General features: G+C 32.2%; 1 protein-coding gene across 3 annotated transcripts in view; it reads right to left on the bottom strand.

Moving 5' to 3' along the window:
* Window positions 1–18,939, bottom strand: part of LOC114332307 (bromodomain-containing protein 8) — a 64,338-nt gene extending 45,399 nt beyond the window's left edge. For 2 of the 3 annotated variants that reach the window (XM_028282088.1, XM_028282089.1), the window contains exons 1-4: window positions 18,403–18,939; window positions 12,452–12,912; window positions 7,041–7,409; window positions 5,639–5,926 (exon numbers count right to left, since the gene is read on the bottom strand). In XM_028282088.1, the coding sequence (XP_028137889.1) occupies window positions 5,639–5,926; window positions 7,041–7,409; window positions 12,452–12,912; window positions 18,403–18,799 (1,515 nt within the window). In that variant the 5' untranslated portion in view covers window positions 18,800–18,939. The remainder of the gene's footprint in view (window positions 1–5,638; window positions 5,927–7,040; window positions 7,410–12,451; window positions 12,913–18,402) is intronic. The other variant, XM_050652618.1, reaches the window with a different exon arrangement.
* Between the last annotated feature and the right edge of the window lie 630 nt (window positions 18,940–19,569).

Genomic DNA, 19,569 nt, shown 5'->3' with positions numbered 1-19,569 from the left:
GTTTAATAGATTTTGCAAAATAAATTTTGCAATCGAGCTTTCGCAAAAAAATTATTATTTTTTTAAATGTTGCAGGACTGAAAATAAAGCAGATAGCATGGTACATTTTTTTTGCTTATAGAAGTGTACTGTACCTTTCATTTCCAATTTGCAAAATTAAAATCAATTACCACGGCGTCAGGAAATTTTTTAAATAAACATTAATTTTTGGTGCTAGGCGTAGGACAGCGGTGTTCGATTCACACAAGTTGATTTCCACCAAAATATCTTCCAATCTTTATCTAATATATTATTTTCTTACTCTATATTTTGTTGTATTTTAATATTTTAATTCCACAAAAATCAAACTAATTTTATTATTGTTTGTGAAATATTGTTTAAACAATTGCATATGTTTAAAAATAATAAACTTTTATTCTCTAAGTTAAAATATATGAACAAAAAAAGTTTTTGTTAAAGAAAGTGTTATTTCAAAAGATAGAGTATATGTTTTTATTTTGCAATAAACAAATTTATTTATTTATATCGAAATGTAATAAAAAATAAAATGTATCAATCATTATCAAAGGTCATTGGAATGCCCAATCAGAGCAAACTATCCGCTGTCCTGCGCGTAGCACCAAAAATTAATGTTTATTTAAAAAAATTCCTGACCCCGTGGTAGTTAATCGATTTTAATTTTTCAAATTGCAAATGAAAGTTACAGTACACTTCTATAATACGCAAAAACAATTTCAACTTGCTATCTGCTTTATTTTCAGTCCTGTAAAATTTTGAAAAAATGATTTTTTTTTGCGAAAGCAGGATTGCAAAACTTATTTTGCAAAAGCTATTGAACCGATCTCAATGAAATTTATAGTATTGTTTTACTGTATCATAAAGTTTTTCTGGGTGAAATATGAAGGTCCCAAGTGTAGCATAAATGGTTGAAAAACTTCAAATGCGAAACTTGTTTTTATATGGTTTTTTCGCAATTATTGCTATTTTGCAACAAGGGTGACTATTTTTTAAATTTTTAACGAATTCTATATTGTAGGAAATTTAATTACGCAACTTTTATGTCAGTAAAACTTTTCTCGGAAATGAATACTTTTAAAGTTATAATCAAAAAACGAAGAAAAAAAATCGAATTTTTCCTTAATTTTTTGACATTTTAATTATTTAAACAATGTTCCGGACCTTTTTGAGAGGGAGGATAACTCAAATATTATTATTTGAGTTATTTTCAAGCAATTTCTGCAAAAAAATTTGACGTCACCTCTCAACGTCCAAATGTACTAATATTTTTACAGATGCGCCCTCGTCTATTCAGACTAAATATAAATAAGAGAACTGATATGAAACGGACTGATTGATATTTAGACTGTAATTGCGCGCGTTGTATATTATTTTATAAATTATAGTAAAAATGTGTCATTGTACATACACTCACCGCCCACCTTAAAAATGGGTAATTTTTGATGTCTCGAATTTCCTAAACCTGTTGTCCGATTTAAGTGATTTTTTTAATATGTCTTAGCCTTATTCTTTAACAATATCGTTGTAATAATGTGTACCAATCAAACTGTTTTTTTTTCAAAGTTCGCAACACCTTGTGGAATAGTTTAGCATTTATACAGGGTGTCCCGAAAAGATTGGTCATAAATTATACCCCACATTCTGGAGTCAAAAATAGTTCGATTGAAGCTAACTTAGCTTAGTACAAATGTGCTCATAAAAAAAGTTATAGCCCTTTGAAGTTACAAAATGAAAATCGATTTTTTTCAATATATCAAAGATTCTTTATTGAAAATGGACATGTATCATTCTTATCGCAGGATCATCTTAAAACAAAATTATAGTGAGATTTGTCCACCCCATAAAAATTTTATGGGGGTTTTGATCCCTTAAACCCCCCCAAACTTTTGTGTACGTTCCAATTAATTCATTATTGTGGTACCATTAGTTAAACACAACGTTTTTAAAACTTTTTTGCTTCTTATTATTTTTTCGATAAGCGAGTTTTATCGAGATGCGGCTTCTTTTTTAATATATTTACATACAAATTTTATGGGAGTTTTGTTCCTTTAAACCCCCCAAATGTTTGTGTACGTTCCAATTAAACTATTATTGTGGTACCGTTAGTTAAACACAGTGTTTTTAAAACTTTTTTGCCTCTTAGTCTTTTTTTAATAAGTCACCTTTTATCGAGATGTGGCTTCTTTTTCAAAATATACCTAAAAATGTAAATTATAAATACATTTTCAGATTATTAACAGGTCTCTATAATCGTACTTAACCATATACAAATATGTGGTGGATTCGATAAATATTAAAAATATCTCGATAAACACTGGCTTATCGAAAAAGTCCTAAGAGGCAAAAATGTTCTAAAAACAGTGTGTTTAACTAATGGTGCCACAATAATAATTAAATTGGAACGTACACAAAAGTTTGGGGGGGTTTAAGGGAACAAAACCCCCATAAAATTTTTATGGGGTACACAAATTTTACTTTAATTTTTATTTAAGATGCTGCTGCCATAAGAATGGCACATGTCCATTTTCAATGAAAAATCTCTAAGAGTTTTCGATATATGAAAAAAAAATTGATTTTCATTTTGTAACTTCAAAGGACTGTAACTTTTTTTGTGTGCACTATTGTATATAGGTAAGTGAGGTTGAATCAACCTATTTTTGACCCCAGAATCTGTGGTATAATTTATGACCATTCTTTTCGGGACACCCTGTATAATACTGAAATTAAAACCCAACTATAGCCTGAGCTTTTTCTTAACATTCTGTTTTTTTGCTTCATTCGCTTATGTTGGACCATAAAAAAGTTAGGTACTTTAACAACTAGCCATGTTTTTCATCAATACAGGGTGTTTTTAAATATGTATGGCAAACTTTAAGGAATAATTTTGCATGAAAAAATCATGACAGTTTGCTCTTTAATCGTATGTCCGCAAATGCATCGTTTTTTCGGGATACGGGGTGTTGAAAACTGACGATTTATTTATTGCTTTAAAAGCGGTTGAGATATGCAAATGAAATTTCGTAAGTTTTATTGCAAATTTTTTGACATACAATTAAGAATTTAATATTTACAATTGGTGCGCATACGGGTAATATCACCCGGACATACATAAACCATTTGAGGACATAAGTTTATAAAGCAAACTGTCATTATTTTTTCATGCAGAATTACCCCTTAAAGTTTATCATACTTATTTAAAAACACCCTGTATTGATGAAAAACATAACTAGTTGTTAATGTACCTAACTTTTTTATGGTCCAACATGAATGAATAAAAAAACAGAATGTTGTGAAAACATGAGGCTATAGTTGGGTGTTAATTTCAGTATTTTATAAATGCTAGAATATTTCACAGGGTGATGCGAACTTTGAGAAAAAACACAGTTTGATTGGTACACCCGGTAAACAATGAAAATTTACCTGTTTAACAAAAATATTATTACAGCGTTAATTTACTATAGTATATTAAAAAATCACTTAAATCGGACAGCAGGTTTAGGAAATTCGAGACATCAAAAATGACCGATTTTTAAGGTGGGCGGTTGATTTTGCCGGTGAGTGTAGTACTTAAATGTAATAAAAATAAGTGCGAATGTAATAAATTAAATAATAAGTGTTTGTAAATAAGTAAGAAATAAAGACTAATAAATTAAGCGTTTTCAATTAAGATAAGCGTTAAAAATAAAATAAAGTAAAGAACAAATTGAGCGAATCAGAATCAAAAACCTGCTAAATTCTAAATTTTTCGTTTTTCCTTTTTTTACATTGTTTCAAAGTTCAAGTATCTATTAATCCACAGGCATAAGGTTTCGGCTCAAAAACACAAAATAACACTGAAATGTTAAAGTAGAATTAAACCCTGCTATGTCCATAGTTTTATGAACAATAAAATACTTCTTTTTCTTGTATATTTTGTATGTTTAGCTATCAAAATGGTTCAATGCCTACTCTTAGTGCATTAATTGCGCCTAAAAGCAGTTGAAAATGAACAGTATTAGGCCCGGCGCAAATTGAACCTAAGCCAGACACAACCTGCGCCGGTGGGACGGGTGACCCGTGCATTTATTTTTCTAGCGTGCCGCATATTGAACACAACCCAACCCAACCGTTGGCTATCGACGTGACCAATCGAGACGGGCAAAATCAGTGCGGACATGTAACGGTTACTTTTGATACCGGTTCTCAGTGGTACCGAGTACAAATACTGATTACAAAAGACTGATGTATCTGATCCTTGTACTGTATTGAGTAGGCAACTTAAAATCGGTATTTCCGTACTTGTTACTAGTAACGTTTTAAAAATATCTTACACGTCCCTAGTAGTCCTAGCGGTATGACTTTCTAAAACATCGAATTTGATCATAAGGGGGTGCATAAAAAGATATTTTACACTGAGTATTTTATTTCTGCACATAATACCTACATATTTAAAATAATCTCTCCCCTACTGCTCGGTCATAACTCATATTCCTCAATTTACTGTTCGGATCACAATAATTTACAATTACTGCAGGATCGTAATCATTTACAATTACTGCAGGTAATAATTCATAATCCCTCCGCTACTGATAGGTCATAAAAAAACACTATCTGCATATTTCGTTTTTAATTTTTAAGCATAAGAAATGTAATATGTAATAAACCAAAATGTAATTGCCAACAAGTTGAATTTGCCGACATGAATAATTTTTCACCTTATTTTTCTAATAATGTGTTTTTGTAAAGGCATAAGTTTGATTATTAATTTCGTATCGCCGCTTATTTAGTCTACCAAAAGTTATCAGAATTTAATGACAAAGACAACGCAGTTTTCACTCGGGGTGTGACTATGCTAATATTTTTATTTATCATAATAAATTGTACTTAGGTACCATCCGTATTCATTTCGGATAAGTCCATCTCGCAAACAAAAACAAGTAAAAATAAACATCTGGCGGTGAGTCACGCGTCCCACGGCCCAAGAAAACTGTACGCCGATGACAAACGTTCCCAAGCGAGACCTGCGAACTAATGAACTGATAGTAGGATGCGCAAAACTGTCTACGCAGTTAGCCGGTGCAGGTTGTGTCTCGCTTAGGTTCAATTTGCGCCGGGCCTTACGTGTGCTTAGAATCAAAATCTGCTAAATCCAAACTAAAAGTACAAATTTCTGAAGATGTAAGGGACATACAGAAAAATGGCTATACCAAATTAGTGTGCCATTTTATGACATTTATTGATGCCACTTTGATTAATAAATGACTATACCATATTATTGTTCCATTTTATGAATTTATTAATGCCACTTTGATTAAGAAATGCCGGATACTTTTTGGGTAATTTAAATTTTTAATCGTTTTTTCAGTCTCATAAAAAATTTCAAAAAATGGATCTAATCTTTATTTAACGTTAAGAATAGAATGTTACGCTTATGGAGATCAGTGTTGATAAACCTCTCGGGCACGGGTGGCTATTCGACTGCCGATATACGATTCATTTTAATCAGTACCTACGGTGTGGCATCGGCGCGCTTCTATCTTTATAAGAAATGCATGGGGCTATCTTCGCAATGTTCTATTCTTAACTTGAAATAAAGTATAACAGGTTTTGATTCTATACGCTTCAATTACCATTTACTAACCTGTGATATAACGGGCGAAGTATTTTTCGGTTCTTCTTTCGGCTCTTCGACATTAGGAATATACTGACTTCTATTCTGCTGCAGTTCGATCTCTTTGCCGGTGGTGCTTGCTTGTTCCAAATAAGAAGCCTGTTGCTGATACTGGGGAACGTACGGTTTGTGGTCCTGTTTGTTAATGTTGGAAACTTTCACCGAAGGTTGGATGACAGGATCCTCCTGGAATTCAAAAGGATCCACAACCGGGGCGGGAGTAACAAATTTTTCTTCCACTTTCTTTTCTTCTTTTGGCTGAAAGTTCATTAAAAAGGTAAGTATTAATTTAAGGAGAAATTTTGCTAAATACTATTATTTCCCCATTTTTCCACATCCAATGATAACTGTTCTGGCAGTAAAAAACCCACTCATGAAATCAAAACTGGTGAGGAACTGCAAAATCTCCTCGACAACCTGGCAAAAGACAATTAAGTGTAAACTAAAAGAAAAGAAAAGATTGTTCAGCTTTGATTCTTTGGAAAGGATGAAAGGATTTTATTGCATTTCAGTGCCTCTACCCAGGTGCTCCGATGAGGAAACGGCTATTCCGAAATACGTATAAGCACATAGTAGAGGCTCTGTACTGTAATCAAATCTGAACCATCTTTTCTTTTCTTTTAGTTTATACTTTATTCACTTGTGGATATTAAAGGAAATAAGGTGGAGTGGAGTAAGATCGTAAACGGGACAAGTTCGTATTAGCTCTAAATCTATCATAAGATACATTTAATTGTACAAATTAATAAGCAGAAATCTGTACTAGATTAGTATGAACTGATTGACATAGATGTCTCTCAGTCAGAAGTAATTCTGCCACTATTTTGCCATTTATAAAATCTGAGTACATGAGTAGTAGATATCTAACATAGAGCTGTTGAAGAAAGTGCCGGTATTTTACAGCAAATTTTATGTCTTGTGCATTTATTTTTGGTAAGTATTAAGAACATTGCTTAAAGCTTACGTTAAAGAAATAAATCCTTTCGATTATTTGAAATTTACTGGAAAAATCACAACTCTGGTCTTACACCGCAAATATTAGTGCACGGGGCAAGATGGAGCATGTAGCGGGGTAAGACCGGCTTTTTCAGTCTTCAGTCAGAATCTTACTATGGCATCACTAAAGATGCTACGAAAAACTTAATGCCTTAAATGCCAATAGTGTCAAATTTTCATAAATGTCAATAGTGCCAAAATTTCATAATTTAGTGGAGTAAACTTGCCTGTGGTTGGACTAATTACAAACAAGCATGGCGCTGTAAATTTGAATTATTCCTCCTAATTTAAAACGAGGTATAGTACCGCCCAAACTAGTTCAACTTAACCATACTAAATGTCAGTTTATACTAAATTAGTAATTACTAACACTTACCTCAATCTTGGGCTCTACAATGTCTTGAAGGTCATCTTCATCGTCAAACTCCAAATTAATATTAATATCTCCGTTAACGTCCAATTCTAAATGTTGCTCGGGATCAGTTACAATATCATTCGCATTCTCTATGATCTCCGATATAATATCATCGACTTCTTCTTTCTTTATTTCTGGCAGGGGACCATCCTGGACCAATATACTGTTCGCCAAATCGTCAATTTTGATGTTAGGCAAGCTTGGATCATCCAAGATGTCGTTTGTAATAGGTTGGTGCTGTTGTGGCTGATGGTGCTGAATTTGTCCAACCAATTCTGGCGTTTCTTGGCCAATAGCTGAACTAACGAGTTGTTGTAGACCAGGAGATACCTGAAAATGAATTTCATTTGGTACAATAAGGGCAATAAAAACTATTAATTAAATATTTATAAGGGGACATTAGGGGCTGCATATGTAAACGATGTAGCTATCATTAGTAGGAACAAGCCATGACTAATTTAAGCGTTCAAAGATATTGATACCGAAGGACGAAAAGGGGGCTTAAAATAAACGAAGCAAAAACGAAGTACATGACCGTCAAAAGAACACATGACAATAAAAATAATATCACAATAGACAATTATACTGTTGAAAGTGTGGATGCCTTGTCATATCTGGGTACAGAAATCAATCAGAAGAATTATTCCGTAAGTAACGAAACTAATGCATGTCGTATGTAATGAAACTGTATGAACATTCGACAGTCGAACGTTCTTAAGCGGTGCGCGGTGGCTCATTTATTTCCATGTATAGCAAAATCTGCTGATTGCTCTTAGCCGAGCTGATCGCTCTATTAGGCCAATCAAGTTAGGTTTTTACTAGACATAACGGAAAAGACGAGGTTTGACAGTTGAAATGTGTAGTATGAGATATTACAAGAAGACTACCATCTTTGGATTCATCAATTTTTTAGTGGAACATTTTTTAAATAAACAATCAAAACGTCAAACTTAGTTTTTTACTCATAACTTAAAAACTTGTTTATTTAGAAATTTGACGTCCACAGGTAACTTTCTCAGAAAAAAAAGATACATCGAATGAGATACGCTAAATAAAAATCGGTTAATAAACAAAAAAGTTATTGCAAAACGGATGACAAAATCACTGTTTTTGAATATAGTTAATAACAATTTTATTGTTTGTTAAAATACGTTTTAATATACCCAAAATTGAGGGCACTATGGTGTTTGAAAGGTGTACAAAAATGGTCCAGATCTGTTAAATAGTTTTCGTAAAATTGAATTTGTTTATAAAATTTTTTGAAAAACGAGCTAATTTCTGAGGCTGGTCCAGTTAATATGGCTGAATGTATCTCAATAATCCGAGGCTCACTTCCTTCGTTAAGATGTATACTAACAGCTTATGAAAAAAAAAAGTAAAAAAAATTACATATATGTACACAAAATTATTTGTTAATAAATAGCAGTTTTTAAGCTTATAAACAATTACGATAATTTCGTAGAAATTAAATCAAATTAAATGGCAATAAAAAATACGGAAAGCTGGTTAAAATACACAACTTTCAAAAACAATTTTTAGGTCCTACGACCATTGGGGTCTGAGATAGCCCCTTTTTTTGAAAAAATCACTGTTACGTTAATTAACAATACTAAGAGCTGAAATTAACCAATCTTTTCTAAGAAAAGTCAAAGTTTTTACTAAGAAAAAATGTTAAAAATTGTTTAAATAGGAGTGTTATAAACACAGAGTATTTTGCGTTCCGACTAAAGTAAAAAATAGCGGGCGTAGTCGACTGACTGAATAGTGGGCGCGGTTGGCGACCGGCATGCGGCAGCAACTATTAAAATTACGTTATCCCGACCACAAAAATCCACTTTAAGGTGAATGACAAATTTTCGTCATTCCTTATGTTTTCGAGGTCTCTGAATCCGAATATGGAGTTAATTTTTTTCTAGAATTAGTGGAACATGTTCAAAAATCAAATTTTATGCAAAAATGCGAAAAATCAATTTTGATGATTTTTCAATTTTAACTCACTGTATTTTTGGTCGCTGTAAATATTTCCTTTTGAAAATTTTACTGTGTTATCTTTTAAGCATTTAGATAACAATGAGATTTGTCCAAAATGACTCAACACGTTAAAAGAGAAGTTGTTAATTTTTAAACATTTTGTCGTCAGATTTCGTTAGTTTCATGTTTACTTAAAAAAGTTGAGTGACAAACTTTTTAGTTTATAATTTTAATTAACACAGAAATAAAATATAATTTATGAAGAAGTTTTCCAAAAAAATTTAATTTAAAATGTGCAATAGGAAAAATGTTATGTGACTTTATAGACGAGCGGCACACCCCAAAAAAAGCTTATTTCTCGAGATACTGATACTAATTTTGGTCATACTTTATATTTTTGATGGTGCTCAAAACTAAAATTAGGGTTGTTTTGAATTTTACGTGGGGGAACATTATCAAAATCGCAACTTTACCCTAAAAATAAAAAAAAATCACGTTTTTTTGAGTTTAATTTGCTACAACTCTGTTCCATTGTAATATTTTTTTCTGATATTTTTATAGTATATATTTCTCACCTTTCTGAAGACAATGGGACCTGCTTCAATATTTCTGTCTTGCCATAAAGAAAGTTATAAATTGTTTGAAGTAAAAGGTGCAGATTCTTGAATTGCAAAGTTTAATCGCAAAAGTTGAGTAACAAAATTTGAAATTTAGCTGTTTAATTAATTTTAAGTTAAAATCTAGAGTACAGAGAACAAAATGTTTTATAGAAAAAAAAAATGGTGTAACTTTAAATTTTAAGAAAAACGTGATTTCATCTTTTTTTTTATTTTTAGGGTAAAATTGCGATTTTGACAATGTTTCCCCATCTAAAATTTAAAATAAAACTCATTTTCGTTTTCAGCACCATAAAAAGTATAAAGTAAGACCAAAATTAGCCATTCACCACACCGTGGTTGATATCTCGAGAAATGAGCGTTTTTTTGGGGGGGAGTACCACGTACCACTCGTCTATAAGGTCGCGTAACTTTTTTTCTGTTGCATATTTTGACTTTGTGGCCTTTTTATTATTATTTTTTAAATGTATTTATTTAAAATATAATTTTACTAAATAAATGTGCAACATAATAATATTCATAAAATTCAAGTTTCTACCAAAATATATAAATATAATATTAAGCTTCAAATCCGGTATACTGTCAATGTTAAAAATGGGCTGCAACGGTCTAGCGCTAGCGAATGCTAGTCCGCGAATTTATTCTCATTCGGCTGCGCCCATCATTTTTTTTACTTTAGTCGGAACGCAAAATACTCTGTGTTTATAACACTCCTATTTAAACAATTTTTAACATTTTTTCTTGCAAAAAACTTTGTTAAAAACTTTGACTTTTCTTATAAAAGATTGGTTAATTTCAGATCTTAGTGTTGTTAATTAACGTAACAGTGATTTTTTCAAAAAAAGGGCTATCTCAGACCCCAAGGGTCGTAGGACCTAAAAATTTTTTTTAGAAGTTGTGTATTTAACCAGCTTTCAGTATTTTTTTATTGCCATTTAATTTGATCTAATTTCTACGAAATTATTGTAATTGTTTATAAGCTTAAAAACTGCTATTTATTAACAAATAATTTTGTGTACGTACATGTAATTTTTTTACTTTTTTTTTCATAGGGTATTAGTATACATCTTAACGAAGGAAATGAGTCCCTGATTATTGAGATACATTCAGCCATATTAACTGGACCAGCCTCAGAACTTATAACAATAAAATTGTTATTAACAATATTCAAAAACAGTGATTTTGTCGTCCGTTTTGCAATAACTTTTTTGTTTATTAACCGATTTTAATTTGGTGTATCTCATTCGATGTATCTTTTTTTTTCTGAAAAAGTTACCTGTGGACGTCAAATTTCTAAATAAACAAGTTTTTAAGTTATGAGCAAAAAACTAAGTTTGACGTTTTGATTGTTTATTTAAAAAATGTTCCACTAAAAAAATTAAGAATCCCAAGATGGTATCCTTTTTGTAATATCTCATACTACACATTTCAACTGTAAAACCTCGTCTTTTCAATTATGTCGAAAAACGGCTTATTTTTTACCTACTAACTTGATTGGTCTATATGCCGATTCAATGCGCGGCCTGCTTTAACAAGTGAAACTTCCCGGCCAGCAGTCTCCGCTCCATTTTTAGGATCCTGACTACAAATAATGAAAAAACTAAAAGTGCTAATTTTGTGATGAAATTTGGTATGTGAGGTTAGAATAATATTTGGAACAACTTGTTCAAATAACTTTTTCCGATATCTTTAACGCAAAACAAAATAGCAAAGTAAACAAAACCGTGTAGGTAACATGTGTAAAAAATTTATGGGGAGGCTAAGCCTCCATTGCCTTCTCTGTCCAGCCGCCACAGGCACCAATAGATCTTAAGCTCCAACTTAGCCCAGCACATCTTATAAATTATGGCTGTCTAGGTATGTCTTAAACTCAGACAGCAACTTAAGCTGAGAATAATGAGAAGTTGAGAGTAACATCGGTTTAAGCTAAAAATTGATCTAAGACTCAACGGTGCAATTCGTATATCTCATAAACTAAGCTTAAGGTACGTCTTAAGCTTAAGACATATTGGTGCAACCAAGCATGCCTGGTTGCACCAACAAATCTTAAGCTCCAGCTTACTAAGCTCGGCTTATAGCTCCATAATTTTCGATTATCTTAACTGAGATGAAGTTTAAGATGCAATCCACGTGGCAATCAATTGTGGTAAGCTGAAAATTGATCTAAGACTCAAAGCTCCAACGCGTATGTTTCGTAAGCATGAGCTTAAATCACGTCTTAAGCTTAAGACATGTTGGTGCAACGAGACATTAATCTTATTGAATGTTGTTTAAAATACACAATCTTATTGAATCCTTTATCTTTAAAGGCAAATAACTTGAAAACTACTTACTCTATCGCATTGAGACAAAAGGATATTTATGTAAAAAGTAACAAAGAATTAAAAAGAAACATCCTAAAATGATTATTATGACAGTAGCGTAGATTGTGAGGGGGAAAAGGGAAGAAAAGGAAGTATATATCCCTACAGTACGCCTCTGGTAACAGCGGAAAACTATCTTTTAATACTGGTTAAAGTATCCTACCATAATGTAAACTGTTTGTCAAGTTTGAACAAAATATTGGAAGATGCTAAAACAATGGGCTAAAATCATTTTAGAATATTTGTAATAAAACACTCTGTATCTCGGTAAGGAGGAATATTTTCTTTAACTGTTTTAGGTTGAATCTTCATAAGGTTTCTCCAGTTACTATGGGCAATTCTTAATGAAACATCCTGTATAACAATTAATCAAGGTCTAGCAAGGTATAGAAAATTTACTAAACTTGATAAATATACTTACTGTTACGGTAGGTGATGAATTTAATAAACTTGCTATCATAGGATTGGTACTAGTATTAGGAATAGGTCTATTGGTAATAGCTGTATGTAGAATAGGAGTGCTTGGAACTTGTGAAGGAGATTTTAATAAACTTGTCAGTAAAGGAGAAAGGGCAGGTTTCATTGTCTCTGAAGGTTGTGAATATATCTGATGATGTTGTTGTTGTTGATTGAGCTGTGGTTGCTGTTGAAGCATAAGCTCATCCATATGTTCTTGTTCGATCAGATTATCTAGCCGGTCTGAGCTTTTACGTTTCTGTCCCATTATTGTTTTTGAAGGTCTCCAGACTTTTTCAATTTCCTGTTTACGTAGCTCCCTCTCTTTCAACCATCTGGAGTGTGTGAGGGATTCTTGTTCTTTTTGGTTCTCTTCATCTTCTATTTCCTGACACCACTTATCTAATTGTTCCTCTGATACCTTCCCTATAAGTTAAAACATTCATAAAATTTCATAGGAGCAAAAATAATAAATATTTTTACAAATAAGCATAAATAAAAAGAAAATATATGACACTTTATTTCCTTATTGGCTGCGTTAGGAAACAAATAGACCTCTTATTACACTAACAGTTGGCTGCTGTCTTAACACACTGTGGCATAGGTTCACTACAGGACATATCTGTGGTACTAAGGCAAAACCCGATATGTCAAAAATTATCGATTTTTCGTTTTCAATGCCAATATGTACATTGAGTAAGTGATGTGAGTCAAGAATATTTCCAAGCGAATATTCGCGAACATTGGAAAGTTTCCGAGAATATTCGCCTATAAAAAATGGAAATATTCTCCTGACCCAGAATATTCCCGGAAACTTTCAATGGAAAATTCTCGAGAATATTTCCGAGAATTTTCAAGAATGTTTCCGAAAACTTTCCATATTTCCGAGAACTTTTGAGAATATTTCCAAGAGCCTTTTGGACATAGAGTCAGTGACGTAATTTGAATTTACATGGAAGTAGTGCTATTTCATTCACACGGCCGGCGATCCTATACCACTGCCAAGTACAAAAGGAACATTGCTTTGAAAATTACCTTTATTTGTTTTATACTAAAAATGCCTAAAACTATACTAAAATCACAATAAAGATGCACTAGAAATAAACAAACCAATACATGCTGAATGTTACGAGGAGTACTCCCGAATCATGATTTACAATGTATACACTTTGCAAATCATGAAATGGGATTTACAATGTATATACATTATAAATCATGATTTGGGAGTCATTTTGAGAGTGAAGAACATATATTAGTAATGCAGTTTATAGACAGGATATTAACTAAAACCTTTTTACAGAACTAACAAAGTCCTGTGCAAAAGCAGACCTTTGGCCAATGGAATTTATTTGTCTTTCAGCACGATCAGTAGATTATGCGCCAAAACTTCTTTAAGGTTTGGCAATTACAATACTGGGGTTACCAGCTTCCTACACTGAAACAGAGTGTAGTTATCGCACATACTCTTTTATACATAATAATAGACTCTTACTTATTTATATACTTTATAATTCCTAAGAATTTTGTAGTGTTTTTTGTTATTATTAGTTAAAAAAAAGTAAGTTCCTATATTATAATCAATATTGGGTTGTTTATTGTATGTTATCTTTTTTATTTAATATTTAAAAAAAAACAACTTTTTTAGTTTTAGTTATAATGACTAATAACAAATATTCAGAGTATTGTTAAATAAATTTTAAAAGTATTTTTGGACATTTAATTTTTAGCAGATTTTTTCTGTAGCCGTAATACCACAACATTAAGTCAAGCCAACTACTGATTTGTATAATTTATTATAATAATTTTAATAAAAATGCAATATTACCATAAGTTTGCGAAAGTTTCCAATATTCCCGGAAAGTTTCCGCAAACTTTCCGGCATTCAAATCTTTCCGGAAATTTTACATCACTAGTGAGCTATGAAGAATATGACAAAACCCTACATGGCTAAACGCATACACGTAACCAGTAGATAATAAAATTAGTTTCCGATATGTCTACTATTACAACAACACGGCGAACTTTTAAACTCATCTGCTGCAAAATCACGTTTTTGACATATCGGGTTTTGCCTTAGCACCACAGATATATGCCTCATGTCATAACGCATGTAAGTTTATAAATACATATCTCTAAATGCAGCCAAGGTCTTAAGTTATATTATGATTATCCCAGTTATCTATAGCGTTCTTCGCCTTGTGGTTCCCAGTTTACAGCTTTATCTGTTGTTCTATTTGCCAGGGTGAAGATTCCTTTCCGACATTGCATTCTGAATGCCTCCTGGTTAGGATTGTTTCGGCCTTCCTCTCTTCCTTCTTTCCCCTGGCAACCATTTTAAAATTTGTTTGGGCAGTCTGTCCAATGTGTCCATTCTTTCTACATGACCATACCAGATTAGTTGTCTCCTTTGAATTTCGTCTATGATGATTGACATGACTCCCATTATATTTCTGATTTGGTTATTTAGTATTCTTTCAAGCCTTGAGCTTCTAGCTGATCTGCTCCAGAAGTCCAATTCCAATTCAAGTAGACGTGGTTCCAGGGATTTTTTAAGTTGCCATGTTTCACATCCATAGAGTACTATACTTTTAAAGATAGAGTTAAAGATGAGATGTTTTCTTTGATTAGATAGTTCTTTCGACGTTTTACAGCATTTTCAATATACACGTTCTTTTTCACTTTAACTGCTGGCCAAAATAACATAGTACATGGCTCATTTGTCCCTATGCTATGAATAAGAATACATCTGGTCTGATCCTTATATCTGCATATTATGCCACTACGATAGTACGAGAAAACAACTGTAAATATAAAAATCCTAGATAGGGACTTATTCTTTTACCTCATGGCCATGTTTTCAGCATTTGGAACCACTGTGTGACATGACTAAGATAGTTCGATTATTTGTGGCTAATAGCAATGTGTTCGTCATGTAGAGTCGAATATCATGCAGTGAATTGTATTTATTCTGTCAGTAGCTGGAAGTTGAATCAAGTGTAGTATTTTATATTAGCAATTATTGTTTTATGGTGAATGGTGTAGGCATTTTTTTACAGTTAGGAAATAAGAACAAATTATACACTCACCGGCACAAAAAACCGCCACCCAAAAAACTGGGTCATTTTTAATGTCTTGTATTTCGTAAACCTGATGTCCGATTTAAGTAATTCTTTTAATATGTTATAGCCTTATTCTTTAACAATATCGCTGTAATAATATTGTTGCTACACAGGTACATTGTCATTGTATACAGGGTGTATGAATCAAACTGTGTTTTTTTCTCAAAATTTGGAATACCCTGTAGAGTAGAATGTTCTAGCTTTTATAAAATACTTATTTATTTACTTATTTATTAACGGGATACCACCCAATTTAATATATACACAAAATATTATAATTATCTAGTGATACAATAAATATAGAGATATAGTAAATATATATGACAAAAATTGGCGATGCAGCTATATAGAAAAAACAAATATTAAAATAATACAAAGTAAATAACAAATATAAATCACATAAGATTACAAAATTTTTTTAAACACTGTCTACAAACATTTTCCGAAGCGCACAGCAACAAATCAAGGTCTATTCTATTTCCATTTAGAATGATTCTACTCAGCGGAGAATGCCTACCAAAGTTGCAGCGATGAAATTTAATTGCAAAATTTTGGGATGTTCTAGTAACTCTAGAGGGAACATTAAAGTCAATTAGAGACAGTAGATCATTGCAATTAATTTTTGAATTCAGTAGTTTATGAAGAAACAAAACATCAGCATACATCCGTCTGGAAGATAGCCTAGGAAGGTTTAATTTATTTCTAATTTCTGAGTAGGAATGGTCACTTAAAGGTTTGTGTAATTTAAAACTTAAGTACCTAATGAATTTATTTTGGACTTTTTCAAGCTTGGCTATATGGACTTCATAAGTGGGTGACCAAACAACTGAGCAATACTCAAGAACAGATCTAACTAGGGAAAAATAAATCAGTCTGATGGAATTAATGTTATGCAAACATCTAGAAGTTCTAATAATAAAGCCTAACATTTTAAATGCCTGGTTATTCACATAATCAAAATGAGCGCAAAAATTTAGTTTAGAATCTAATTGAACACCTAGATCTCTTACAGTTGATACAGCCTTCAGTGGTTCTTCAGCTAATTTGTAATTATAAAAGAGGTTGTTAATTCTTCTACAGAAACTAATAAAGTGACATTTTCCAACATTAATGCTCATTTGGTTCCAATTGCACCATGCCATAATTTTGTTAATATCATTTTGAAGTTTTTCACAATCTGAGACAGATTCGATAATTCTATAGATTTTTAAATCATCAGCAAATAGCAGAAATCTAGAGTTAATTTGAGATTTAATGTCATTAACAAATATATTAAAAAGGAAAGGCCCTAAGTGGCTTCCTTGTGGAACACCAGATGTTACGGAAATTTCACTAGATTGAAAGTGTTTAATTTTAACAAGTTGTGTTCTGCTAGTTAGGTAACTACATAACCAGTTATACAGATTGCCCGTAAATCCAATAGCTTTAAGCTTGTTACACAACAATTTATGATTCACAGTGAAATTAAAACCCGACTATAGCTTCAGGTTTTCTTAACATTCTGTTTTTTGATTCATTCGCTTATGTTGGATAATAAAAAAGTTAGGCACTTTAACAACTACCCCTGTTTTTTGTCAATATAGGGTGTTTTTAAATAAGTACGTCAAATTTTAAGGGGTAATTATGCATGATAAAATAATGACAGTTTGCTTTATAAACGTATGCCTGCAAATGCTTCGTTTCTGAGATAGGGGGTGTTGAAATTATTCTTACAAACTGACGATTTATTTATTGCTCTAAAACGGTTTGTGATATGCAAATGAAATTTGGTAGATTTTAAGAGAAAGTTATTGCGCATTTTTTGGCATGCAATTTAGAATTTTATATTCACCATTGGCGTGCATACAGGATATATCTAAAATGTTTATACGCATATGCACGCCAATGGTGAATATAAAATTCTTAATTGTATGCCAAAAAATGCGCAATAACTACCTCTTAAAATCTACCAAATTTCATTTGCATATCACAAACCGTTTTAGAGCAATAAATAAATCGTCAGTTTCTAAGAACAATTTCAACACCCCCTATCTCGGAAACGAAGCATTTACGGGCATATGTTTATAAAGCAAACTGTTATTATTTTATCATGTAGAATTACGTCTTAAAGTTTGCCGTACTTATTTAAAAACACCCTGTATTGACGAAAAACAGGGGTAGTTGTTAAAATGTGTAACTTTTTTATTATCTGACATAAGCGAATGAAACAAAAAACATACTGTTAAGAAAACCTGAGGCTATAGTTAAGTTTTAATTTTGGTATTTTATAAAAACTAGAACATTCCACAGGGAGTTCCGAAGTTTGAGAAAAAAACACAGTTTGATTTGTACACCCTGTATACAATGACAATGTACCTGTCTAGCAATAATATTATTACAGCGATATTGTTAAAGAATAAGGCTATAACATCGATACATTTTTGGCAAAGTAACGTAAGTGACATTTTGAAAATCATGCTTTTCCATTAAACTAACGCTATTATTGTTCAGAAGGCACTGCCAAAGTGTAGTAAGCCTATACATATTATATTATGTTTAAAGTAATTCTAGGCTTACTACACTTTGGCAGTACCTTCTAAACAATAATAGTGTTAGTTTAATGGAAAAACATAATTTTCGACAAAAATGTCACTTACGTTACTTTGCCAAAAATGTATCGACATATTAAAAGAATTACTTAAATCGGACATCAGGTTTACGAAATACAAGACATTAAAAATAACCCAGTTTTTGGGGTGGCGGTTTTTTGTGCCGGTGAGTGTATGTTCCAAATCTAAAACCTCTATAATAAACAAACCTGATTGAAGCAGAACCATATCCTCTTGTAATTTTTGATATTCTGCCTTTTCTTCTGCAAGAAGTTTCTTCAATTCTGCTTGCCTCTCGATACTTAGTCTCTTTAAAATACTTTCTGGCGGCGTTTCACCACCAGTGTCAACACTGGCTTTCTTATTTTTTCTCTTCGGAGTCTCGACATTACCCAATAGCATTCCATACTGTGCCGCACAATTTTTTAAATGAAACCAGTCAGACGGTCGATTTGGTTCACCAAAAGGTTTTAAAGCCCTAGAAACAGACATCCAATTCTGGTCTCCACTTCTGCTCACTGCAGAAGCCAAACAAAGTTGTTCTCTTACGGACCATTTATCTAGTGGTTCTCGTTTCAATTGAAGCCTTTCCTGAACCGATGTCATGTTTATTGGAACCTAATAGGTATCGTTCGAAGGACTTGCACTGTTAACAATGTTTGAAAAATCGAAAATTGTAAATATAAATAAACTAAACCTTAGTTGGTTAAGGTTAAGTGACACATGGCATGGCACATGGCATATTTGACAAATGACTGAAGAGAAGAGGAGAAAACGAGAAAACCTTAAACCATTTGTATGCATAGACAGTGTTGTCAATTTTCATAGTTTTTCCTTTTATAAGATGACGTTTTAAATTATGATGGGGGTGGGGTAAGTGGGGTATGGTTTGAAATTTGAAATCAATATTATTTCAACAACATTTTTGTGAATTTTTTTGAAACTATGATAGAATAATTTTATTTTTAAATAAATATATTCAGAGCAATTAATAGAATATTCAAAAAAATTTCAAAGCAAATATTGGAAAACAAGCCAGCGATGGCAAATTTTTACAGACACCTAAAAAAATGGATTTTGCGGTGGACATCAACTCGTCATTGGATCACGTGAAACAAAAAATTCAAAAATATTTTATTAGCTTATAAAGGAGCGTTCAAGTATTACGTAACGCGATTTTTGAAGATTTTTAACTTCCCCCCCTACGTAACGCACTTTTATGGGAGTTCCTGCGTTACGTAATACTTGAACGGTCCCTAAGTTTCTCGTGGTAACGCTGTCGACCTTAGGGAGCGTTCAAGTATTAGGTAACGCGATTTTTGAAGATTTTTACCCCCCCCCCCCCACGTAACGCACTCTTATGGGAGTTTAACTAT

Source organism: Diabrotica virgifera, chromosome 6 (assembly GCF_917563875.1).
Source record: "Diabrotica virgifera virgifera chromosome 6, PGI_DIABVI_V3a".
Lineage (NCBI taxonomy): Eukaryota > Metazoa > Arthropoda > Insecta > Coleoptera > Chrysomelidae > Diabrotica > Diabrotica virgifera.
Note: the sequence above shows the minus strand (reverse complement) of the source record. Positions and strands in the feature narration are given on the sequence as shown.